Below are 27,682 nucleotides of genomic sequence, written 5' to 3' on the forward strand. Positions count from 1 at the left end.
AATATCAACAATCTCAAGGTTACAAGTCCATCTCCAGAGATCTAGATGTTCCTTTGTCGACAGTGCGCAGCATTATCAAGAAGTTTGCAACCCATGGCGCTGTAGCTAATCTCCCTGGTTGTGGACGGAAGAGAAAAATTGAGGAAAGGTTGCAACGCAGGATAGTCCAGATGGTGGATAAGCAGCCACAAACAAGTTCCAAAGAAATTCAAGCTGTCCTACAGGCTCAGGGTGCATCAGTGTCAGCACGAACTATCCGTCGACATTTGAATGAAATGAAACGCTATGGCAGGAGACCCAGGAGGACCCCACTGCTGACACAGACATAAAAAAGCAAGACTACAGTTTGCCAAAATGTACTTGAGTAAGCCAAAATCCTTCTGGGAAAACCTTCTTGGGGATAAATGAGACCAAGATAGAGCTTTTTGGTAAAGCACATCATTCTACTGTTTACTGAAAACAAAATGAGGCCTACAAAGAAAAGAACACAGTACCTACAGTCAAATATGGTGGAGGTTCAAAGATGTTTTGGGGTTGTTTTGTTGCCTCTGGCACTGGGTGCCTTGACTGTGTGCAAGGCATTATGAAATGTGAGGATTACCAAAGGATTTTGGGTCGCAATGTAGGGCCCAGTGTCAAAAAGCTGGGTTTGCGTCCAAGATCGTGGGTCTTCCAGTAGGACAATGACCCCAAACATACTTCAAAAAGCACACAGAAATGGATGGCAACCAAGCGCTGGAGAGTTCTGAAGGGGCCAGCAATGAGTCCAGATCTAAATCCCATTGAATAACTGTGGAGAGATCTTAAAATTGCTGTTGGGAAAAGGCGCCCTTCCAATATGAGAGACCTGGAGCAGTTGGTCCAAAATTCCAGGTGAGAGGTGTAAGAAGCTTATTGATGGTTATAGGAAGCGATTGATTTCAGTTATTTTTTCCAAAGGGTGTGCAACCAAATATTAAGTTAAGGGTGCCAATAATTTTGTCCAGCCCATTTTTGGAGTTTAGTGTGCAATGATGTCCAATTTGCTTTTTTGTTTTGTTCCAATACACACAAGGGGAATAAACATTTGTATAGCAAAACATGTGTTAATGCAATACTTTTCTGTGAGAAATACTTGATTTTCTGGAAATATTTCAGTGGTGCCAACACTTTTGGCCATGACTGTATCAGCTGCCTTTGACACAGTCAATCACAGGATGTTGCTATCCGCATTCTTAGCAATGGGCATCTCGGGCAAAGCACTCCTGTGGGTTGAAACCTCTCTGGGCGTTTTTACAGTGTTTTGTGGCAAGGACAATTATCTTCTTCCCACTGCCTCTCCACAGGGGTGCCCCAGGGCTCAGTGCTAGGGCCCCTTCTCTTCTCATTTGGCTTCTCTTACCACTGCTATGCAGACGATACGCAACTCTACCTATCCTTCCCGATAGACGTCCTTTTCAGACCATGTTGCCGCTTTGCTGTTTACAACATAAGAAAAATAAGGCCCTACCTTACACAGTATGCCACCCAAGATCTGGTACAGGCCATGATTATCTCTCACCTCGACTACTGCAATGCCCTCCTAGTGGGTCTTCCAGCTTGTTTGCTGAAACCCCTATAAATGGTTCAGAACTCAGCAGCATGTCTGGTTTTTGATCAACCCCAAAGGACTCATGTCACTCCATTACTCAGTGACCTCCACTGGCTACCCGTCGCCTGGAAGTAACATCAATTATCTGCATTTCTTTACTACCTTCTCCTCCAGTGTTGAGAGCATCAGGTAAAAGCTTAGGCTAAACTAGTGTACGGCTCTGTCCTGGATCCATACTGCACATCCTGATAGTTAAATAACAATTCACTTTTCAGATGTGTCTGAAAAACTTGTGTGACGTCCCCATCTTTTGGCTGCTGGGATGTCTGTCTCTCTGTATCCTGCGTTGCAGATGTCAGGAGGCGTGGTTAAAATCATCAGTTGTTGCAGCCACCTGGGCCCGGTGTTCTCCACTATAAGTGTGTGTCTGTTGTTCTGCACTGAGGGCTAGAGAGGAGGGAAACCCTGTTCCCTATGCTCCACGCTCCTTGTTATTTTTTGTTTCTTTCACCATACAACACTTCACTCACTATTCCTTCAAGCATGCATACCTGCTGACATGACAGATCTACTGATTATCATACTTCATATGTTTTTTCAGTATTAAGTTGTTTCTGTTAATTTAAAAAAGTAATGGTACCTTTGCCGCAGTTTGTGTCATTGTTCTGTTCTTTTTTGTCGCGGTTTTGAGCCAGCCGTGACACTTGTTAGTTAGGAAAGGAAGGACGGTGGTGACCATGGAGCAGCTGATGTTAGTTAAGCAAATTAGGGATACAAATAAGTCCTTTTATGCTAATGAGGCGACGTTTCATTTGGATTTCAATGTACAATTGAAATGCTTGGTAATTATACAGAAGGGAGTATAAACCTATCCAAAATGATTCTGACGTTCTATCAACAGGGTTTTTCCTGCTATAAGGCGGTAAGGCCCAAAACAACTTGGGGGCTGTGCCATGAATGTAAAATCATTGTGGAGAGCATCAAACTAACAAGATGGCTTTTCCCAGATCTAATGATTATAGCTCCTCCCCATAAGGCTTGTTTAGCAAGTTTAGGTTTTTGGGTGTTTATTTATAATCTGCTCTCGTTTTTCCCACTTTTTGTACAGATATGGTAATAATAATGGTCCACTATTACGTGAAATTATATATTTTTATTTATTGGAAAACACATGTTTTTCTGGAAGTAGAACCCTCCCCATACCCACCCACCCACATTTGTTTACAACATGTTGTATTGGTGTTTTAGATCCAGATATAAAGCAGAAAGCACTTTGCAAGCGCTCAAAAAGTTTTGCTACAACTCCATCCAAGGGAAACAATATATGGTCTAATGAAACAATGTGCATCATTAACAACATAACATGAAACCTGTGGTATACGAAGACAGACGCCAAATGGTTTCTTCAAATTCTTAAGCAGTAAAACACTTTCATGTCTTCAGCTGAGAGGTTTATCTGAACGCAGGATTAGTGGGTTTACATACACATAATATGAGCATGGAGTTGCAGCTGCCTTGATCGCCGTCATTTAATGGCATTTCCGCGGAGACAAAATGCGAAGGCCACAATATGCTTGTAGTACGTTATAGTTTCAATGAATTCCATGTATGTTAAAGACAGTGTTTACCCTAGGATTTCTGTCAGGGGGGGTGGTCGACATCCTGAAACGATATACTTCTGTGTCGAATCGACGGCGTTGCCTCTGCTCAGCTCCCTACCCTACACCGTAGCCCTATGTGCACCTCCTCAAAAATGTAACTATACGTCGACCATGGATATGGCCCCATGAAATCTGTTAAAATTTTCCATTTAATATTTTGCCAGAATCTGTTTTAGCACCTTTTGTCATCAGAGTGTACAAAAATTGTGGTGAATAAAATTTCAACAATTCAATAAGAAAATATTATTATTATTATTATTATTATTTCTATAATAAATATAAAGTGAATCAATATAAATTCATTTGATGTATTATGAAAATACTATATATTCAAATGCATGTGCAATTATTTATGGGGACAATTGACAATAAATGTAGGCTACTGCAACAGTAGGACGTGCTAACAGGCTATTGTTTACATTCTATTCATTCCATTTAATCATTTTAGCTGATGCTTTTATCCAAAGCGACTTACAAACGTCAGGTCACGCGTCTCAGGAGCAACGAGAGTTTAAGTGTCTTGCTCACAATGGTGGATAGGTCACAGTGGCGAGTTGAACCCTCTCTCTCACATCAAAGGCACCATGCCAAAGGCATGTCTCTTATCCACTGCTCCATTTCCACCCCACATCCACACTATTTAATAGGGACAATTAAAAATAAATGCATTGTTGCAGTACATGTATTTTGAATTGTCCCCCTATGAAGTAGGTGATAACGTAACGCACGGTATAAGTGGGTCTGACGAGGCTTAGAACTAAAATTGGTGCACATTTGCATTATAGTAACGATCTCTCTGAAAAGGCAGAGCATGGAGAAATTTTAATCGTTCACAATCAAATATCATAATATCGCCAACCCCTATCTCCAGGTAAAACACAGACATAAACATAGTACATGTTTTTCATTATTCTCCACAGACGTCCAGCAGCTGTTGGTGAGTAAAGAAGAGGTTCCCCCTGAGCAGCAGCAGCAGTGGAGGCCCAGGCTGGACCAGGAGGACCCATCAGAGCCGCCACACATTAAAGGCGAACAGGAGGATCTCTGGAGTAGTCAGGAGGGAGAGCAGCTTCCAGGACTGGAGGAGGCTGATCTCACCAAGTTCCCATTCACTCTTGTCCCTGTGAAGAGTGAAGAAGATGATGAAGAGAAACCTCCGTCCTCACAGCTTCATCAAAGCCAAACTGAAGAGAACAGAGATGCAGAGCATTTGAAAACAGAAACTGATAGAGAGGACTGTGGAGGACCAGAACCAGCCAGGAACTTTAATCCAGATAGTCCTTTACAACCAGATACTCATGGCCAGACTTCACTCCCCTCTGAACCTGAGACTGATGATAGTTGTGATTGGGAGACCAGGGAACCTCTGCCAGGTTTAAACCCTCTGCAAAACAATGAAGTACATGTAAGTGATCAGGAATGTAACACTGGAGAAACATCAGTTAGCTCTTCTGAATGTGCTGCAAGATTTGGCCATAAGGATCATCTGCAGAACCACAATGGAACCCAAACAGGAGTGAAACCATTTAGTTGCTCAGTTTGTGGTAAAAGATACAGCCAGAAGGGCTACTTAAAGATTCATATGAGACTCCATTCAGGAGAAAAACTTCTCAGCTGCTCTGTTTGTAAAAAAATGTTTACATTCAATAGAGATGTTGTGACTCACATGAGAGTCCACACAGGGGAGAAACCATTTAGCTGCTCAGTTTGTGGTAAAAGATACAGCCAGAAGGGCTACTTAAAGATTCATATGAGACTCCATTCAGGAGAAAAACTTCTCAGCTGCTCTGTTTGTAAAAAAATGTTTACATTCAATAGAGATGTTGTGACTCACATGAGAGTCCACACAGGGGAGAAACCATTTAGCTGCTCAGTTTGTGGTAAAAGATACAGCCAGAAGGGCTACTTAAAGATTCATATGAGACTCCATTCAGGAGAAAAACTTCTCAGCTGCTCTGTTTGTAAAAAAATGTTTACATTCAATAGAGATGTTGTGACTCACATGAGAGTCCACACAGGGGAGAAACCATTTAGCTGCTCAGTTTGTGGTAAAAGATACAGCCAGAAGGGCTACTTAAAGATTCATATGAGACTCCATTCAGGAGAAAAACTTCTCAGCTGCTCTGTTTGTAAAAAAATGTTTACATTCAATAGAGATGTTGTGACTCACATGAGAGTCCACACAGGGGAGAAACCATTTAGCTGCTCAGTTTGTGGTAAAAGATACAGCCAGAAGGGCTACTTAAAGATTCATATGAGACTCCATTCAGGAGAAAAACTTCTCAGCTGCTCTGTTTGTAAAAAAATGTTTACATTCAATAGAGATGTTGTGACTCACATGAGAGTCCACACAGGGGAGAAACCATTTAGCTGCTCAGTTTGTGGTAAAAGATACAGCCAGAAGGGCTACTTAAAGATTCATATGAGACTCCATTCAGGAGAAAAACTTCTCAGCTGCTCTGTTTGTAAAAAAATGTTTACATTCAATAGAGATGTTGTGACTCACATGAGAGTCCACACAGGGGAGAAACCATTTAGCTGCTCAGTTTGTGGTAAAAGATACAGCCAGAAGGGCTACTTAAAGATTCATATGAGACTCCATTCAGGAGAAAAACTTTTCAGCTGCTCTGTTTGTAAAAAAATGTTTACATTCAATAGAGATGTTGTTACTCACATGAGAGTCCACACAGGGGAGAAACCATTTAGCTGCTCAGTTTGTGGTAGAAAATTCACACAAAAGGCACATCTGAGACAACACTCTATAGTCCACACAGGGGAGAAACCATTTAGCTGCTCAGTTTGTGGTAAAAGATTCAAAGAAAAGGGAACTCTGGGACGACACTCCAAGGTCCACACAGGGGAGAAACTATTTAGCTGCTCAGTTTGTGGTAAAAGATTCAAAGAAAAGGGAACTCTGGGACGACACTCCAAGGTCCACACAGGGGAGAAACCATTTAGCTGCTCAGTTTGTGGTAAAAGATTCTCACGAAAGGGACATCTAAGACGACACTCTACAGTCCACACAGGGGAGAAACCCTTTAGCTGCTCAGTTTGTGGTAAAAGATTCACACAAAAGGGAAATCTGAGACACCACTCTACAGTCCACACGGGAGAAACCATTTAGTTTCAGTCTTTGTGGTAAAATATTCACTCTGCTCCACAGTGTCAAAAGATATGCAAGTATGTTGGTGAGATTAACGGTAAAAATTAAGCTGCTTCTTGAACACTGATCGTCTAAAAGTTGTGTTCAGCCACGTTTTCCTTAAAAAGTCTAAAATTTCAATATCCAAATTTAGGGCTGCACGATTAATCTAATTGCAATCGCGATGTCGTCATGTGCGATTACATAACCGCAAAAAGTGTGCTGTGTGTGTGAGACTCCTCTCTGTTTGCACTGCTGTCTGCTCATTATCTCCGCCCACACCGGGCTCTCGCATGTGCTCCTAAAACAGATAAGCATAAACCACAAACAGTAATTTATGGACAGTGAGCGAGTAACATTAAAGACAACAACTTCGGCCGCTGCTTTTAAACACTAGAATATCCTTCGTGAGAATCAACTAAAATATGTGGTGATAACCGCGTTTGATCAATGAGCACAGCAAAGTGTCTGAAAAGGACTTTAAGAGGTGGATGCAGAATTCACCAGAAGAGATGTTGTAGGCTACCTGCAGAGATTTGCATCCACCTCTCTTCTCAGCATAAATGAGCGTTATCAGCCGCGAGGTGCATGCAACTCTCAGCAGGCAGGAAGAATTCGGCACAACACCTGTTGCTCTGTGACAGAGACAGTTACAGCAACGTTACGTGTCGTTGGCAGCTAAAGCGGTACGACAGAAGAAAACAGGGATAAGATAAAGAAGATTTGGCTTTGGATCGCTGGCAAGTTAACATTAGCTGTATTGCTGCCTTTTGATTTTCAACTTTTCCTAAATCTATAAAGCCGATGTAAGTCACTTCTGGTCAACCGACCAATCACAGCCTGAACGGGGCGGGACATTATGAAAAGTTTATCGTACTACAGCCAATCATTAAATGTTGAACAATATGATTATTGACAAGTTAATACTTTGCATTAACAAATTAGAGACCAATATAGATCATCTTGCTTGCAGAAGGATTAAATAAATAAAAACAACCCACAGAAATGAATCAGCTGTAACTGGATTTAATATTCAACTAGTGGTAAAATAGTAAACTATTTATTATATGAAATTATAATGAATATAGTAACATTATACTAACAGTATACTGTTAACTGAACATTATACTCTTTATTTAAAGGGGACCTATTATGCTTTATCATATTTTCTGTCATTTCTATAATGTTACAATGTCAGATGTTCATGTTAACCACGGCCAAAGCTTCAAATAATGAGGTCTATTATTATCATAACGGCTCGGTATGATGTCATTCTGCGACAGAATTCCACATATGGTCATTTGATCGTGGCAGAGAATGCTGGCCACTCCCACAAAGGAACATGCAGCCCTATTCCTGAAGCAACCTGGTAAACACATAAGACAATGGCCAATCAGAAGATAGTGAGATTTGGAGGGGGGGCCTTACAGAAACAGGAGCATTGTACTCCTGCTTTTTGACAAATGGCATTATGGTTTTATAATTGTAGTTGAAAAGCCTGATTATTTTGTTTAAGCCACCAAGAAAAACTGTAATTTATCTTTAAGAAACCAGAGAACTGACATGTCATGTTCAGCAAAATGCAGCATGACCTGACGTCACTCACCAAAATGTTGGATGGACACCAGAGAAAATAAAATCCTGCGGAAGTGTAGTACAGACTAAAGTGAATCAAACTAGTCTGTGTTTTGTTTAATGTTTTGTTTTAAATATAAATGAAGTACTGCTGAAACGATTAGTCAATTAATTGCCAACTATTTTGATTGTATAAAAACATTTAATTGTTTCAGCTTCTCTCATGATAATTTGCAATTAAAATCACTTTTGTGTTTGATTATTTTCTGATGGACAGATGATACATATTTTTTATTTTTTATTTAGTTTATTTACTTACTTGTATATGTTGACTACCTCTGGGATGAACAGTGTTGTGTTGTCTAAAATAAAGAGAGTGCTGCTCTTTCTGCTTCTTAGTTCATCAGATAGGACTTTGTTCTTTCTACACAAACTTTTATTTTGAAGGTGTGGGAAGACGTGGTACCGGAAGCGCTTTTCCTTCCTGTGTCAGCACGCCAACGTGTTCGTGTGTTCCCGGAGTGAACTAGAGCCTGTATGTTTGGATAAACCTTCTTTTATACAGTCAGTGGGATAAACGTGTTAAAGTGGAAACTTTGGTTTCACCTTTCATCTCCTGTTAGCCACGAATGCTAACTGAAGTTAGCTTAGCTTGCTAGCTGGAAATAGACGGAACTCGGCCACACAGCGCTGGTTGGAGGAACTCTGAGTCCAAACTGTGTTTTTCATTTGTTTAAAATGTCTAAAGTCCAGATGCTGAGAGGTTTTATCAACCAGCGACTAACTGCGGCTGCTGAAGAGATATTTGGGCTGTTTGAAAGAACGATATCAGAGTACGAGGAGGAACTCTGTCGTTCCAAAGAGGAGAACCAGAGACACAGGAAACTACTGGACGCTGTTTTCCAGCCTGAAGTCCGGTTACACAGAGCAGGTTTGTCCTCTTTACTGCTTATTCTCACTGCAGACTGCTGCAAACCTGCTGAAGATGCTGAAGTCAGCTTCCATTCGGCAGTTAAGGGGAACTTAAGTGAAAGTTAACTTTAATTGCTGAGCGACAGATTCTTCGTGGCGTGGAGGGTCTGAGGGTCCCACAGAAAAATCTGGGCTTCAAACACTTTTTTTCCTGCATTCTGGTGAATTTTCCTGCACCAATTTATTGAGGAAATGTCTTTATTTATATAAAAGGAAACACAAAATTCAGGTGACAATTCAGGATATAAAAATATAATATAACACAGTAAGACTCTCAGGCATTCTGTCTTTCTGTCAGATATGTTTCCTCCTGTAGATCAACTTTTCTCATTTAATTTCATCCCTGCCGAGTCAGGCACGACTGAAGTAACCTCTTACATGTGCATCTGGCATCTTTTCACACAAATGAGGATTAATTAATTTTAACTCAGGTACAAACCCCTGCACTTGACTGTGTTTCAGTAGGTTTTCTGCTCATGTTCAAAACTGGAGGAAGATTTTGAGACCAAAGTTGTAATATTATGAGAATGAAGTCATAATATTTTAACAAAATCTACCTGCCCCTCTGCTGTGCATTCGTCTGCATTATTGCTTTGCTGACCCCCTTTTAGATCGTCTGACAGACACAGAGCCCGTCTGCGACTGTACTGGATGAGACGAGCGCTCTGCTCTTCATCAGAGGTGAAAAATTGAAAACTGATGAAACACAAATCCACACAAATGTCAACTTCTTCAGCCCCTAATGAGAACGTAGCATGCATACAATGCCTTGCGACGTGCCTTACTTGAGAGGAGCTGGTACAGAGTGCAGCGGGTCAGTGAAGGGCGTCACTTTGTGCTGAAAAGTGGTGAGGACATAAGGGCTCAGATTAGTGGTGTGATGATACCTTTGGGTCATGAGACGTGACGATGCAGAAGATTTTGAGCATTAAACTCATAATTTCCTGCATTCAGGAGACATTTTTGCATTTCTGCTCCAATTTAGAGTGAAAATATCTGGTTTTATATGAGGGAAAACTATATTACACTGCATGTTTTCTTATCGTGCAGATAAATCTTTCTGAAAGTATTTTCATTTGTTAGTTAACATTTCTTGGTGCAAGCTGTTTTTCTGAACATTTTTAACAAATGCTTTCAAAAAGTGATTGGGACAAAACTAAAATGTGGTGGGGACATGTCCCCAGTGTAAATGACCCCCATGGGGTCAGTGGACCAGTCGTGGTCAGACGGCAGTGTGGAGCTGTAGGCTCGTGGTTTCTCCCTCAGAGCAGGGAGGGGGTTAAAAGTGTTTATTAATTTAAGGGTGATTTCACACCTATAGTTCACACCTACTGTTGCATTTCAGTTCTGGTCCGCTTCATGTTCACACTGCAGTTTTACAAACGAACCAGAGAAGTAACCATGACATCACACAGTTTTGGCGATTGTCAGCCTGCATCATCAGGACCCACGTGGGGAAATCAAACTCAAACCAAGGATGACCCAAAACACGTGCCAGGATGTTGTCAGCTCCCCACTCATGTTGGATGTAAAGGTTGTAACTGTGGGCCAGGAGGACCCAGTGAGGCGAACACTTTGTCACCCATCAACTTCTTTGTGGCCACACAGACCCGTGAGGAGGAAAACAATTCCTTCGCCGACTTGACAGCATGCTGTAACCGCTCCCTGAACAGAGACACAAAAAACAACGAGTTAGCTTTGGGAGACACATCACTTATCATCTCCTCATTTAACACCTTCGGCAGACCACGCCCCCTATGGTCCAACACAACCGCCGCTGAGCTAAAACTCAAGGACTCTTTCTTTTAAGTGTCGAGTTTTTGTTTGTCCTTCCCTTCTGTTTGACAAAGGAAGGATGGCATCTTGGAGCTTTAATCAAAGCATCGTGAGCGGGAGGCAAAGGTGTAACAGCACCAGACTCACTCAAGGAGTCCGTTACCTTCTCAGCCTCGTCTGCCTTGCAGCTCACTGGACCATCACCATGGGACACGCTTTCTTCAGAGTAAAGACGAGCAAAAGGTTTTGGATTGAACTCGCCCCAGAAGGAAAGGAAACTCCTTCGATCGGCACGTTGAGCCAATCGGATTTCAGCAAAAACGAGTTGGGAGGGGCCGCTCGGATCCCCCCTCCATATTGAAAGTAGCCTATTAGTTTGGCCCAGACTGACAGACACACAAACAGCCTGTCGTGCAGCTGACCGGTCGCGGTCGCAGCTGACTGGTCGGCCTGCGCGGTCGCTGATCATTAGGTAAAACTTTAGAAACTCTCTCTCTCTTCAAATTAGCTTTATTGGCATGAATGTATAGCAACAATATTGCCAAAGCTACATATAAAGTACATAAGGACAATTAATTTCATACATTTCATTAGATAAGGAGATAATAATAATAATAATAATAATAATAATAATAAAAAAATAACAAATTATACAAAAAAGCCTTAAAAATAAATATGAAAAAAGTAAATAACACTAAGCATGTGTTTGTATGTTATAAAATTAAAATAATATATTAAAATAAAATAAATAAATAAACAGTTACGTGTGTGTGTGTGTGTGTTAAAAATTAAAATAACTTTTAAACTCTGTCTCTCTCCTCTCTGCTTACTCTAACCGCAGGCATGCTGAGTAACGGTGTGTGTGGGGGGGTCACGTTACATGAGCTTCATACAAAATATAACAATATTACTGCGAGTAGCCTCCATTCTTTGAAGACCTGCGAGACAGGCTGCGTCATGAGGATTATTAGCCCACATAATACAGAAAATATTTTGGATGTTGAGTTACATTCGGGGCTAAAGCGCTGGAAAAATTGACCTGGCGATAATGATGGAGAAAATACTTTAAAGAGCGATTTATCTGCTCTGCTAGTCCAGATTTGAGAGTGCTAGGTATAGTGGTTTTGGATCTGGACCTGGTCTAATGTGGTCTGCATGTTGACAAAAAGCAGTTCATTTTCAAAAATATATATATATTTTTTTCCTAATCTAAAGTGTTTTAGACAACATTAAGGTCAACATTATAGTCATTCTACGACTGCTCCTCTCTTTTCCACTGTTGTTTGCAAACCAATAAATCACAATTAACAGTCAGAGAGCCACACACGTCTCGCCGATGTCTGCCTGAGATCGGATGTTGGCATTAAATTTATTTCTCCGTAATAGCAGCCAAATAATGGTGCCTGTACATTGCTTTGTACACAGTATAGGCCTACAGCCTACGTCAGCTGGTTTATTTGCCTAATATTCGCAGGTCTTTAGATCACGGTGGAAACGCACAGAACAAGGGGTTGAAGGAACCTTTTAGTTCCTTGAAAAGAGGTCTGGGGACTTAAAAGTCCCTGGAACTTTTGGTCCAAACGAGGCTATGTAGGGAGACACAGTGCAAGTAGACTCTGCTGAAGAGTCTTTTAAAAGAAAAACAACAGTTCATTCAGTGTTTCCCACACATAATATTTACTTTGCATGCCGTCGAGGTATATTAACGGCCGTCCAGGCATATTTGGCGACAAATTGTAGCATTCATCAGAGAAACACAAGAGTTATTATGTTACAAGTCACGACACGGTGGCTATTTTACAAGAGTTGACCAAGTAAAGTGACGGTGATCCGATGTCATTTGTTAGCTACCACGTTGGTTTTGTTTTGATAGGCTACATCGTCAACAAGCATCCTCAACATTAATTTGGGTGAATTTTAATCTTCAGTAACTAAACTGTTATAAGCTGTAGTGACTCCACCATCATCCCACATACCAATGGTCTCCTGGTTATACCACAACACTTATTTAACACTCATTAACACTTATATAGAGCACATGCGCCAACGTGCATGGAACCTGTTGCAGTTCCTGTTTGTTCTTTTTTTTATATCTCTTTTGGTCTGGTTGTTGGCTGTGAATTTGCTCTTTTCATTAAGTCACGGCACCGTTGCGCAGCAACTACACAGCCGCTTTGTTTACTGAAGCCAGCGGGCATGGCGCCTAACCCCAAAGACATCCCCATTGAGATCTGGAGGAGGACAAACAGAGGATGCAGAGGAGCAACGGAACGGTGTGGGGTGAGAGAGGGGTCCAGAAAACAGAGACTTATGAAAGGAGATTTAAGCTGTGTCACCCCTCTCTCATCATGGTCAGCGTGAGGTCACTGGCTAATAAAATGGCCGAGCTAACAGCGTTAGCCCGGAGTCAAAGGGAGTTCCGGGAGTGTAGTCTCTTAAAATCCTGTGGGAAACACTGAAAGTGTTTTTTTTATTGATCAATAAAAAACATGTTTCATTGAATCACCTGCATGACAAAGATCCCACAGCTGATGTCGGTGTCATCTTTCTGGAGGGTGTGGGTTTTCTTGCCAGGCAGCCACTTGATGTTAACCCAGTCCTCTTTTCCAAGTCTATTCCGGCGCATCTTGAAATACTGTCTGCAGGATTAAAAGGAAAAACTATTTATATCTAAATTTGCTCTTATGGTTTTAATACCATTTGTGTAGCTATAATGTATTGAATAATACCCAAATCTGTGCCAGCCATTCTGGAGTTCTCATTTGACCCCTGCATAGCATCTACCACAAAAATGTGATCTGAAAGGGCATGGAGATATGGTTAAAAGTAACATATCATCAAACAATAGCATCTCAAAATATGTCAGCAAAAGCAGCTACAATAATAACTTCTGTTACATTTACTCATTTGGCAGACACTTTTATCCAAAACAACTTACATTTAAGGAACAACATACAAGTATCAAATACAGCACGAGATCTACAACTGAAAATATATACTAGTAAGAGCAGCAATAACGTAAATAGGGTAAATACCTAGGGATTGAAGTAAGAGTTAACAAAAAGTGCAATCAATATAATTGTATGGGGATTGAAGAAGAAGAAGAAGAGCACAGGAAGTAATTTTAGAGGTTAGGAGTTAGAGGTGTTATAAGAGTTTGTGTTCTCGGAAGAGATGAGTTTTCAAGAGCTTCTTGAAGTTAGAGAGTGACGCCTCTGCTCTGACGGCATGTGGTAGCTCGTGGCAGCATCGATATTGACTACCAGCTATATACAGCGCGCTAGCCTTGAAAATTCAGCTGCATTCTTACATTAACTTAGCTCTCCTTGTTAGTTAGGCTCCTTGCATGCTGGCTAATAACTTTTTTTAAACTGGGTCTCCGACATTAACAGCGTTGTGTTGGACAGATTTGTGCAGCGGTGCTCCATGAGGGAGAGTGAGTGAGAGAGGGACGAGCGAGAGGAAGTGCTGCACGAATGCACTATGGCGCTCTATCAAATACGATTTTAAATAGGCTTAGTAAAAAAAATCTTAAATCAATCTGTGGCGGTCAGCGTTGATATTGTGGCAGGTCTCCACAAATAAATGAACGTATAGGAAACACTGAGTTCAGTCTTAGAGAGGATTAGTTGAAGGTGGCGAGCCTTTGTCCACGCAGATATATCCGAGAGACAGTCCGTGATCCGGGAAGGATAGGTGGGAAGGATAGGTAGAGTTGCGTATCGTCTGCGTAGCAGTGATAAGAGAAGCCATGCGAGCGAATGATCGACCCCAGTGAGGTGGTATAAATTGAGAAGAGATGGGGCCCTAGCACCAAACCTTGGGGCCTCCAGGTGGAGAGGCAGAGGGAGGAGGATAATTGTCCTTGCCACAAAACATTGTAGGAACACCCAAGAGGATTCAAACCAGGGCTTTACCCGATATGCCCGTTGCTGAAAGTGTAGATAGCAGGATCCTGTGATTGATTGTGACAAAGGCAGCTGGTAGGTCAAGCAGGATAAGAACTGAGGATTGGGCTGCAGCTTTAGCTGACCTTAGGGCTTCTGTTACAGACAGAAGAGCTGTTTCAGTAGAGTGGCCACTCTTAAAACCAGACTGATGTGGATCTAGGAAGTCGTTACATGAGAGGAATTCTGAGACCTGTTTGAAGACCACCTGTTCGACGGGCGATAGTTCTCAACTTGAGTTGGGTCGAGTGAGGGTTTTTTGAGCAAGTGTGTAACCTGGGCTCTTTTGAAAGTGGTCGGGAAGATTCCTGAAGCCAGAGAAGTATTTATCCCATGAGTGATTGGAGATTTGTAGGAATCGGGTCCAGTGGGCATTTAGTGGGACGGCTACGGGTAAAGAGTTCTGAAAGTTTGCTCTCCGTAAGAGGAGTAAACGAGGAGAGTGAACACCATTGACCAGGGAGGGCAGAGGAAAAGATGTAGTAGGACTGCTAAAATGGTTGAGTTTGAGTGTTTTAGAGAATTGGCTAGTTATAGCCGCCACTTTGCCTGTGAAGAAGGCAGCAAAGGTATCGGCAGACAAGTTTGTGTGTGGAGGAGGAGAGAGGTTATGAGACATGATGTGTTCTCTGTATCTCCCTTGTAGAGAGCCATACATTTTCCTGACAAATGTCCCTGGCCTCAGTCGCTTCTGCTTTTTCAGAATGAATGTTTTACAATTCCAAACCACCGGAGATGTTGTCTTCTTTGTCAGATGCATAGCTTTTGAAATTCCCCAACAGCAGACCACTCCAAAGGGGGAAATGCCCTGGTAGTTATCAAAAAGGACACCAACAGTGCCTGGGTAGAAGTATGGATTTTCCTCTTCTTATGGGGTGTCGTCATCCTTTCCAAGCTCTCCCTTTACCTCCTCCAAGACTGTCTTGAACTTGCGTGTGAAGGAAGAGCTGTCAGCAATTGTTTGGGCATTTTTTCTTTCTTTCATCATCTTCCTCCTGAACTAAGGGGCTGTCTCTTCCATGTCAGAAATTTTGCACCCTTTTCTTAAGTCCTGGATGGCCTTAACCTCAGTCAGGACAGTATTGGTGTTGTGTTTGCCAATTATTACAGTGCACATTGAGCCAAAGATTTTGAGTGCTTTGGCCATTGAGGTAGTCTTTTACAACCTGGCAAATGCAAATGTTGCAACGTCCTTCAAACCTTTGTCATCTGTTTTTCTCCCAATTGACTGTGTGACAGCTTTGAGCATGTGTGCAGAGCATATGTGTAGCACCGTAAACATTCTGATATCCTTCTATGTTCAGTTTTGAACAAATGGCAAATGCTCTGTCCAAGTAGCGGACAATACTCTCCTTGTGAACACTTTGAAGTAGTGCCCAGCTGACATCTGTTTTAACTTGATGGACTCTTAGTTTTGTGTACTGTGACAGTTTTCAGAGGAACTGCATTAGCCAGAATGTGATTGGTGGTATAGAGTGTTCATTTGTCAGCATTTCACAGACTGGGAGTGGAGGTGCATTCTGACCAGATCCAGGAAGAGTAAGAGAGTAGTAAAGGACTCTTTTGGTCTGACTTAGAACTTTGGATGCAACGTTACCTGTAGCATCCAGGTATAATGTCAGTGGGGTCATTTTTGTTTAGACCTCTGGTTATGTTTGAAATCAGTTCAGCAAGAGCTGTTTTTTTTTAAGTTTTACTATAGAAGAGGTGGCTCACTCCTTTACGTAGAGCTCTGTGATTTTCCCTCTCTGTAGCACGGATATTTTAACTGAGACGTCTCCCACTGGCCCCCTTTTCCTTTTAAAGTAGTATTTTGCACTACAGGAAGGGAATGTACAAACTGCAGTGATGTTTAAATATGGATTATTCATTTTCCGGCTGTTAGGAGTTTTGATATGTTGACATTTGAAGGCAAGGGTACAACAGGGATTTTTCTTTTGGAACAGGTTGGTCCATGGTTGCCTCAGTTTTGTTGAACTGAGCAATTCTTTGCCATTTCTTCCTATTCACTGTAATTGTGAACCTCTTTGATACTTCTAACAACTTTCTCTATTGAATTTGGTTCCATGTTCAGTGCGAACTCCAGTGTGCATCATCTTCTGTTGCTTGTCTTCTGTCTCACTCTTCTGTAAGTCTTCATCTGTGATTGCTTCTTCCAGTTCAACTCCACTCTGCAAAGACATCTTCTGGTGTTCATATTGTATCTTATTCTCTTCTGTGTCTTCAACATATATTTGTTTGATATTGTGAGTCATACTCAAAGGTAGGTCCTTTGATCACTTTTTCTGTTGTCTATTTCTCAAATACCTCACTCCATTTTGTTTTTTTGTGACCCAGAGCCAATGACGTTTTTTCTTAAGATCTTCACCAAATAGGGTTTTAGAGAGTTCAAACCAGATTTCTAAATTAATAACTTGAGTCTCTATTTTCAATGTTTACTCTCCACATTGAGCTGACCAATGCTTCTATTCCACCAGCCATTGCCCTTAAGTCTTTCCTCTGAGCTTGGATTCCTTTTTTAACTCATCACATGATCATCAAATTGCCTGTAACCTAGGGCAAGTTGGACAGACTAAGAACGAACTTATCAAAATAAAATACTAATTTGTGTAATAAACTCTTTTGCCGGTAAATAAGGTTGCCGAAATTGTAAAGCTACACATTTCATTTTAAAATTAATTAAATAAATACCAAGGTAAATTTTCATTTCCAGTGTTACATGAAAAAGACACTAATTTGTAATTTGAGTAATTTCTATACATAGTTACTTATAGGGTAGACATATCATATGTCTTTGAGTGCTATTCTTTTCATAAATGTAGAAAAAAGCATGCCCTTGTTTGGTGCTTAAAGTCAGTAACATATCAGTAAGTGAAATATGAACAGGAACACAATCAAAGCTCAACTAAGTAATAAAATCAATGACAAGAAAACAAAAAGAAATGTTACTTACATATAATCAATGGTTATAAAAACGGGACTGGAAGCAAATTTTCAAGCAAATCCAAAAGCATTACGGACAGAAATATTTCTGTCCCCCGTCTTAGTAATTTGGCTTTGAAGACTAACCGCGGATGATGAAAGTGAATTGAAAGATTCTCTTGACTGGCTAGTGAATTTGTAAGCCTATGCGTCTGTCATTTAATTGGTGTAAAGGAAGTGCCCATGAGGCAACCAAGAGGTGTTATTTTTATCTTCTCTAACTAAAATGGAGAGATTTATCATTTTAGTCTTTATTTCACTCATCTCACATATAGATAAAATGTTTTGTAAAATCTGAATGTCATCTTTGTTCTCATTTTTATTGCAAAGGAGACGTTAACTTACCTCAATTCCCAGGTGGTTAGCCTTGATATGCCGCTTCGATTTTGTTGTATTTTTTCCAGAAATCATACAACCACATTGCTTGATGTACGATGTCTTTTTGTCCGCCTCACTGAAATGGGACCAAATATTTAAGCGCCTCTTTCTCCTTAGTTTGTTGTGTTGAGGGAGACAATGTGGCCTGTAATATTTTGTCTCCTCACTATACTGCCAAAAAGGAGATATTTCATTTTTCATATATATATATAATAATATTTCATATTTCATTAACATTTTTGAATTGAGTTTTAATGGCGTCATTCTTATTCAACAACATTGCATGTTAAGGTAGTCACAGTCAGTGTTTAAGGACATTGTTGCCGTCTTGTCGTCGTCTCGTTTTATTTTGTTTTGTTTCGGCAGACTTCTGTCTTTATTATCAAGTGCACAACAATTACAGCTGGACTGGCTCTTTCCAACGGTCAGATATGTTGCTTTGGAGAATTGACAGTCGACCAATTTTGTCATTTGGTGTTGGTTAAAACCCATGTGTTATACTTTCACATCTGTCAGTGTACGCGTCCGCACTGAAGTATATTCAAGGCTTTGAGAGAGACGTTGTGCGCCTTTACGCACGAGGCACAACAGCATAACTTCACAGATTAAATCTCCCGACACACTGACAGGATCGGTCAGGATCTGTGTTCTTAAACACATCCAAAGGTCTCACACACAGTCCAGGTTCATACAGCCAAACTGGAGTAAAGCAGCTGTCCTTCTCATTAATCCTGTGCTCCATCAGAGCCAATAAACATGAATTATAGAAGCTTAAAATTTAACTCTGTTTCCTCTGAAGAGTTTCCGCTGTCCTGTACTGTCAAGTTTATTACTGTAATTTTTAGTTTTGCTGTTTAAATGTCACAATGTGCTGTGATATTACTGCACATGGAAATGTTAAAAAGCCTCTCTAATCATTAAAGTAAATTGCTAAAGAAAAGACTCATACATCAGTAGATAACAAAAATAGAAAATTGCCGTCAATATCTTCATGCAGTCAGCGTGTGTTAATATTAATGAACAATATTAATTCCTAACATGTGCATGTTTTTCATTATTCTCCACAGACATCCAGCAGCTGTTGGTGAGTAAGGAAGAGGTTCCCCCTGAGCAGCAGCAGCAATGGAGCCCCAGGCTGGACCAGGAGGACCCACCAGAGCCGCCATCCTTTAAAGAGGAACAGGAGGAGCTCTGGAACAGTCAGGAGGGAGAGCAGCTTCCAGGACTGGAGGAGGCTGATATCACCAAGTCCCCATTCACTCCTGTCCCTGTGAAGAGTGAAGAAGATGAAGAGCAACCTCAGTCCTCACAGCTTCATCAAAGCCAAACTGAAGAGAACAGAGATGCAGAGCATTTGAAAACGGAAGCTGATGGAGAGGACTGTGGAGGACCAGAACCAGCCAGGAACTTTAACCCAGATAGTCCTTTACAACCAGATACTCATGACCAGACTTCACTCTGCTCTGAACCTGAGACTGATTACAGTTGTGATTGGGAGGAGACCAGGGAACGTCAGCCAGGTTTAAACCCTCTGCAAAACAATGAAGCACCTGTAAGTGATCAGGAATGTAACACTGGAGAAACATCAGTTAGCTCCTCTGAATGTGCTGCGAGATTTGGTAACAAGGAACATCTGCAGAACCACAATGGAACCCAAACAGGAGTGAAACCATTTAGTTGCTCAGTTTGTGCTAAAAGATTCAAAACTAAGGCAAATCTGAGTCGACACTCTCCAGTTCACACAGGGGAGAAACCATTTAGCTGCTCAGTTTGTGGTAAAAGTTTCACACAAAAGGGGACTCTGAGACGACACTCTACAATCCACACAGGGGAGAAACCATTTAGCTGCTCAGTTTGTGGTAAAGGATTCACACAAAAAGCACATCTGAGACTACACGCCAAAGTCCACACAGGGGAGAAACCATTTAGCTGCTCAGTTTGTGGTAAAAGATTCATTGAAAAGGGAAATCTGAGACGACACTCTACAGTCCACACAGGGGAGAAACCATTTAGCTGCTCAGTTTGTGGTAAAAGATTCACACAAAAGGGAACTCTGAGACTACACGCTCAAGTCCATACAGGGGAGAAACCATTTAGCTGCTCAGTTTGTGGTAAAAGATTCACACAAAAGGCAAATCTGAGACTACACACTAAAGTCCATACAGGGGAGAAACCATTTAGCTGCTCAGTTTGTGGTAAAAGATTCACAGAAAAGGGAACTCTGAGACTACACTCCCAAGTCCACACAGGGGAGAAACTATTTAGCTGCTCAGTTTGTGGTAAAAGATTCACACAAAATGGAAATCTGAGACTACATTCTAAAGTCCACACAGGGGAGAAACCATTTAGCTGCTCAGTTTGTGGTAAAAGATTCACAGAAAAGGGAAATCTGAGACGACACTCTCACGTCCACACAGGGGAGAAACCATTTAGCTGCTCAATTTGTGGTAAAACATTCACACAAAATGGAAATCTGAGACTACACATTAAAGTCCACACAGGGGAGAAACCATTTAGCTGCTCAGTTTGTGGTAAAAGATTCACAGAAAAGGGAAATCTGAGACGACACTCTACAGTCCACACAGGGGAGAAACCGTTTAGCTGCTCAGTTTGTGGTAAAAGATTCACACAAAATGGAACTCTGAGACAACACTGTAAAGTCCACACAGGGGAGAAACCATTTAGCTGCTCAGTTTGTGGTAAAAGATTCACAGAAAAGGGAACTCTGAGACGACACTCAAAAGTCCACACTGGATAAACATTTTAGTTCCAATGTTTGTGGTTAAATATTCACGTGGCTCCACAATGTCAGAAGACACTCAAGTGTGTTGGTGGGATCAACGCTGCTTCTTGAACATTGATCAGCTAAAAGTTTTGTTCAGCCACATGTTTTCCTGGCATAGTGTATAATAATACATGTTCATTTTTAAAAAAAAAAGTGTTTTATATGTATTTTTTGTTATCTAAACTGCTCAAACTTTGGTTGGCTACAATTCAGCTGTTGAGGTGTTGTATTCACACAGTTGCATTTAAAGGATGGGTTCAGATTCTTTAAGCTGATCTCCATGCAATAATAAAAAAGACAGTGCCTAAAAAAATCAGATTCCAGATGCATGGTGTGAATAGGGCTTAGTCTACAAACGATTAGTCTACATAATCAACGACGTTGACATGAAATTTCATTGAAGACGCATCATTACAGAGTGGCTGTTTAAGGGAGAGAGAGCAGTCTTCATATTGAGAACATTTCTATGGGCAGTATCGCTTCCACGGTCTGCCATGACTGCTTGACTGTAAGCATTCATGCGAGAAGCGGAAAGCAATGAACTGATTAGTCGACTATGAAAATAATCATTAGTTGCAGCCCTAGTTGTGAGAGCTCTGCATATGTTTTTTATGAAACGTCTTAACTTGTTGTTACTAGTATCTAAAGCTATCAAATAAATGCAGTATTTTACTAATTTGATGTAATTATTTTGGAATCCTTTTGTTCTGTTTATGGCTATTAAATTGCTCTGTTTTCTATGTGAACACACCATAAGCAGTGTTAGGGCATTAAAAGTGCCGCAATTAAGATACTGTAGCATTTCTAGTTCCTCTCATATGGTACCATTATTATGGAAAATGTCAAAATCTAACTCATCCTTATCATGTGACAACACTGAAGAAATTACACTTTGCTACAATGTAAAATAGTGAGTGTACAGCTTGTATAACAGTGTAAATTTGCTGTCCCCTCAAAATATCACATCACACAGCCGTTAATGTCTAAACCGCTGGCAACAAAAGTGAGGACACCACTAAGTGAAAATGTCCAAATTGGGGCCATTAGTATTTTCCCTCCCCGGTGTCATGTGACTCGTTAGTGTTCCAAGGTCTCAGGTGTGTTAAATTTGGTGTTATCGCTCTCACACTCCCTCATACTGGTGAATGGATGTTCAACATGGCACCTCATGGCAAAGAACTCTCTGAGGACCTGAAAAAAAGAACGGTTGCTCTACATAAAGATGGTCGAGGCTGTAAGAAGACTGCCAAGACCCTGAAACTGAGCTGCAGCACGAGGCCAAGACCATACACCGGTTCAGCAGGACAGGTTCCACTCAGAACAGGCCTCGCCATGGTCGACCACAGAAGTTGAGTGCACGTGCTCAGCGTCATATCCAGAGGTTGTCTTTGGGAAATAGACGTATGAGTACTGCAAGCATTGCTGCAGAGGTCGAAGGGGTGGGGGGTCAGCCTGTCAGGGCTCTGACCGTACGCCGCACACTGCATCAAACTGGTCTTCATGGCTGTCGTCCCAGAAGGAAGCCTCTTCTAAAGATGATGCACAAGAAAGCCCGCAAACAGTTTGCTGAAGACAAGCAGACTGAGGACGTGGATTACTGGAACCAGGTCCTGTGGTCTGATGAGACCCACATAAACGTATTCGGTTGACATGGTGTCGACTGTGTGTGGCGGCAACCAGGTGAGGAGTTCAAAGACAAGTGAGTCTTGCCTACAGTCCAGCATGGTGGTGGGAGTGTCCTGGTCTGGGGCTGCATGAGTGCTGCCGCCACTGGGGAGCTACAGTTCATTGAGGGAACCTTGAATGCCAACATGTACTGTGACATACTGAAGCAGAGCAGGATCCCCTCCCTTCAAAGACTGGGCTGCAGGGCAGGAAGGTGGAGGAGCGCACGGTCTCTAACATCCACCAGCTCTGTGATGTCGTCATGGAGGAGTGGAATAGGACTCCAGTGGCAACCTGTGAAGTTCTGCTGAACTCCAGGCCCAAGAGGGTTAAGGCAGCGCTGGAAAATAATGGTGGCCACACAAAATATTGACACTTTGGGTCCAATTTGGACATTTTCACTTAGGGGTGTCCTCACTTTAGTTGCCAGTGGTTTAGACATTAACGGCTGTGTGATGTGTTATTTTGAGGGGACAGCAGATTTACACTGTTATACAAGCTGAACACTCACTACTTTACATTGTAGCAAAGTGTCATTTCTTCAGTGTCGTCACATGAAAAGATAAAATCAAAGGTTTACATAAATGTGAGGGGTGTACCCTATACACTTTTGTGAGATACTGCGTAGGGTAGAGAACTACAATTGGCGGCCGTTTTTCTCCCGGTGGCCACAAGGGCAACAACATAATCCCACACTCAAACCTGCTTCAACTAGCAACACAAAAGGTGAGATTTATGCTTTATCTGAATTATTGACTAAGTGGTTAGTTTGAGTCTAACTACATCTACATCTGGTTCACCACCCCACCTCCATTAGAGCACAGAGCTGCTTCCCTGAGCTTTGCTATGGGAATTTCCTTTTTTAGACGGCAAGTTAACTTAAACTCTAAGTCAGGGGTTCATCAACAAACTCTCTGTTTCTCTATGACTCCTCCCCTCCTGTGGAGCCTGAAGCAGCAGTCTGACACACTGTTGTTTCCTCATTCACACTGCCGATGTCAAAACACACATTGAACGCTTTCATTTGCAGAAGTTAGATATTCATTTATTACCCAAACATGATCTTTAACGTGACCGCTTTTATGATCAATCTGCCATCGACGTAAGAACAGAGACAGTTATTGTAGATGTTGTTGATTCATCCTCAGCTCAGAATACAATCTTTAGGCTGCACTTCTTTATAACACTGTGACTCTGTGAACATTTAGGCAGCTGTCAGGTTGCACAGAAACGTTTAGTGTGGGCTACACTACTGCATTAATCCCTGTTTAAATCATTCTCACCTGTTTTAAGCTGTCAATGAACAATCATGCATCGTGCAGCTGAAAAAACTACATGTCAGTTTGAACTGCCAATCACAGGTCCATAAGTAAACTGTGTCTTATCTGTTTGATCCATATTTTCAGCTTCAGTTATTGCCACCAGCGTTTTGTCCCGTCAGGTTACAGCTGAATAAACATATTTTAAAAGTAACCCACAGTAAAGGATTCCAGCACTTTATCATTCATTAAGGAAATTCAAATTAGCTAAACTCACTGAATAAAATGTAAAAGTGTTAACTTCCTCCTCCTAACTCCACCTAACTCCTTCCTCCACTCCCGTTTTATGCACTCCGCTCTTTCTTTACCCATTGCCATGATGAATCGTAGTATTGGCCTTTTTCATTTCCCAGGCACAGGCTTTAATGAGGTTCAACATACTTTGATGAACTAATTCTGATCAGCTGTTGTGGAACTGAAAACTCGGAGTTTCCCATTTCAGGTTTAATCAAAGCAGGCTTGTGTGAATGATGAACACATTGGAAATGGGCCATTTTTTCTACAGGAAGTAGTGGTAGCCTATTAAATTTGCAATGTAAATCTGTATTTTTTTTCCACATTTAAAGTAATGTTACAAAAGCTGAAAGCTTCTTGCTGAGCACGCAATCATATATCTAAATAACAAACAGATGAGTATTGAAAAATTAACAAGTAGCTTAAAGGCCTTTATGGAGGAATGCCATGTTAATCGTTTTCCATATTACTAAACTATTGAACTCACATTGTAAATGAAGTTAGGTTATTAGGTTAGGTTATTTTCATTTTGAGCACGGTTTTGGGGTTGAATGTCAAAATAACCTTGGCCTATAGTATAAATAAAACTATGAACTATTTTCTAAATTGTATTAGTGATGGTTTAATTAGGCAAAAATAACTTACCAAGAACTTGGAGATGAATAATTCCGGTTTGCAAAGCGTCTATTGATATTATGTTGAAGCTATAATCCCAGCTGTCACCTGACATCAGGGATGCTAGAGCCAAGTATCGGTACGATGCGTTCACTTTCAACCCTCCTTTACTTAGGGTGGTAACCTCAACGTGTTTAGTCTTGTTGTTGAAATTGCAGATAATAAAAACCAACGTAACATTTCTCCCCAAAATTGAGACCCGGAGGCAGGATGGACCCGCACAGCATCCGGGAGGGGGAGAAACATGAGGGACAAGTCAGGTGAAGTAGTTAGTCCTGTGGTGCATTTAGTAGCCTATGTATTAATCTGGTAAAATAAGTACAATAGGTGGAAGTTTGTGTTTGGTTTGCTCTGGTTCTTAGAAAATGTGTCATTCAGCATTATGACCATGAATTCAAACAGGCAACACAACAGAAAGCTACAGGTTCCTGTTTTCTAGAAATAAACCCATAAATAAAAGCATCTCAAATCAATCTAATCTCTAAAGAAATTACACTGAAATATTTATCTCTTCTTACCGATAAAAGCGAGCAGAAAGAGAAGCAACGTAAAGGCGAACGGATCCATCCCAGACGGTTCAAGTCTTTCCAGCAGAGACAGAGAAAGCAGAACTGCAGCTGGAGGAACTCAGATCTCACTCTCTCTCTCTCTCTCTCTCTCTCACACACACACACACACTCACACACACACACACACACACACACACACACACACACACACACACACTGCTATTTCCTGTATTTAAATACACAGTCCAGCAAATAGCAGATTAGGATGAATTTGGTTATGGGTGCCGTCGTGTTCACACAGTATGACATTCCTGATGTGAGTTTGTGGTCAGAGCTGCTAAAGGTCAGAACAGAAGTGCATGTAGGTTTGATTCTGAGCTGAGGGTGAATGATGAAGATGATGATACAGTGATGAAGGTGCAGTGTAACATAGGTGGTGCCATGACGGGGAGGTTATTTACTGCCACATGATCAAATGTCTATGTACATAACAAGTACATATTCTTGATCATTTATGATTCTTTTATATCTTGTCAATTTTATATGTTTGATTCTTGATCTGCAGCAGTTTACTTTCTTACCTTCTTTATTGTTATGCACCAAAATACCAAAGCTAATTCCTTGTATGTGTAAACCTACTTGGCAATAAAGCTCTTTCTGATTTCTCGTCAGATGCAAATTTTCCATATAGCTATGTATTTAACTAGGTTGCAAATAACCCACAAACAATGAATACTAAATGCAATTAACAGCATGAAATAAATCTTTAGCAATAACCTGTATTTAAACGAATTAACAGACACAAACCAGGGATACATTTAAATACACTCATGCTGCCATCTACTGGTAGAGAGGAGAAACATCAGCTTCATCAGCTTTCGTCTTCATAGGCGCTTTACAGTGTTTAGACCAAATTAAATATCAGACACAATAACTTCTTAGGTTAAACTATATTACAAACTGAACTGCACCAAACCAATCTCATTTCCTCTTGTACACATTATGATGATCACAGAGAATCTTTGTTTCTGGATGTTATGCGGCAAATCTCTGAAATATTTTGGTATGCTTACGATCAAAAATTAGTTTGTTTAACTAGATTTAATTTTGTTCTGTGTAGGGTTATGGGTTTATGTGAGTGGTTATCTGAGTAAAGGTGAATGCATCTGTGTATGAACACATACATGCAAGTATCTGAATATATATGTACTATTTATTATTATTCCGCTTCTAATCTTTGTTTCTAATTGGTTAGAGCTGTATATGATGTACTATGGCTATCTTGTATATTATTCTTTTTTTCCCCTCTATATTAATGTTGGTGTCTTATAAGCTCATGCGGGCTGAACGTAATGATACGCATGACACAATAATTCATTCATTCATTCTTTCACAATGTGCTCAATGAGGCTGCAGTCAGTAACAATTGAACATACAATGCAAAACCTTCTGCACCTCTAAACATTAATTAAAAATATCAATAAATGTTTGTACATATTTATTTATACACTCACTATTAGTACATGACTAAATCATATGTATAAATGTACATCTAAATAGTTAATCGTTTCCTTGCACTTTCTAAACGATCTTAGCTTGTGTTTGTGTGAGGATTCAACTATTTGTGGTTTTCTGGGAGTTATGTAAGGTTAAGTGAGTGAGGAGTAGATCTGGTCCTGGTCCCTGCTGGCAGGATCGAGGCTCTGGTATGTGGAGTCTTCACCAGTGGAGACTGGAGTCCTGTTCTTGGAGGCGCCAGATAACTGAAAATAACACATATTTAACATAGTTAAAGATCCCTGCTCTAATGGCGGCACTGTTTCCAGTTCTCATTCTGTTTCTGCCCTCTAGTGGTCACAAATTCATTCATGCAGCATTTATATAACATTTTATTTTATTTTCCTGAGCATCTACAGTATATTAGGAGACATCATAGACATTGAGGTTAACAGTCAGAGACAGCAAGAGTAAAAAAGAGTTACCTCCACATTTCTGCTTTTTGAAGATCTGAGGTTTCTGTTTTTCATCCATTTGAAGAGCAGCAGCAGATAACCAGCCAACAGCAGGACAATCAGAACCACACAAACAACCAGAGGCACAAAGTAAACTGGGGGAGAGACAGAGAGGAAAGGTGGGTAAGAAGGCTGAGAGACAGAGAGGAAAGGTGGGTAAGACGGCTGAGAGACAGAGAGGAAAGGTGGGTAAGACGGCTGAGAGACAGAGAGGAAAGGTGGGTAAGACGGCTGAGAGACAGAGAGGAAAGGTGGGTAAGAAGGCTGAGAGACAGAGAGGTGTGTTCAGGGTCTAAACAGAAGATAACTTATTGTACCGTAAGTGTCACGGTGGGTTATGCAGAAAAACAGGGACTGGACCCAAACGCAGACAGAACAGGCAGATAAGGTGTTTGACAGTAAAATGTCTTCAGCAGCTTCACCAGCTCAGCTCAGCTGTTCCTCACCCAGTTTTATTCCTCCTACACAGCTGTTTCTGTT

General features: G+C 41.0%; 2 protein-coding genes and 1 long non-coding RNA gene across 6 annotated transcripts in view; 2 read left to right on the forward strand and 1 right to left on the reverse strand.

Annotated features, from left to right (window-relative positions):
- LOC123976546 (gastrula zinc finger protein XlCGF26.1-like) overlaps positions 1-21,469 on the forward strand; it is a 33,055-nt gene extending 11,586 nt beyond the window's left edge. For 2 of the 4 annotated variants that reach the window (XM_046058801.1, XM_046058804.1), the window contains 2 exons: positions 4,152-4,775; positions 19,695-21,469. In XM_046058801.1, the coding sequence (XP_045914757.1) occupies positions 4,152-4,775; positions 19,695-20,761 (1,691 nt within the window). In that variant the 3' untranslated portion in view covers positions 20,762-21,469. Of the gene's footprint in view, positions 1-4,151; positions 4,783-8,419; positions 8,880-19,070 lie in introns of those variants that run through there. The other 2 variants (XM_046058802.1, XM_046058803.1) reach the window with 2 other exon arrangements.
- LOC123976566 (gastrula zinc finger protein XlCGF57.1-like) lies at positions 4,799-7,431 on the forward strand. Its single transcript, XM_046058845.1, has one exon. The coding sequence runs from the start codon at positions 4,814-4,816 to the stop codon at positions 6,353-6,355; it is 1,542 nt and encodes a 513-aa protein (XP_045914801.1). The 5' UTR covers positions 4,799-4,813; the 3' UTR covers positions 6,356-7,431.
- A 5,094-nt stretch (positions 21,470-26,563) lies between the features above and the next one.
- Positions 26,564-27,648, reverse strand: LOC123976612. The gene is made up of 3 exons (XR_006826390.1): positions 27,520-27,648; positions 27,173-27,297; positions 26,564-26,953 (listed from the first exon to the last, which is right to left on the reverse strand). It is a non-coding gene; the product is annotated as an uncharacterized LOC123976612 (long non-coding RNA).
- Positions 27,649-27,682: the final 34 nt, after the last annotated feature.

Source organism: Micropterus dolomieu, linkage group LG09 (assembly GCF_021292245.1).
Source record: "Micropterus dolomieu isolate WLL.071019.BEF.003 ecotype Adirondacks linkage group LG09, ASM2129224v1, whole genome shotgun sequence".
Taxonomy (NCBI): Eukaryota; Metazoa; Chordata; class Actinopteri; order Centrarchiformes; family Centrarchidae; genus Micropterus; species Micropterus dolomieu.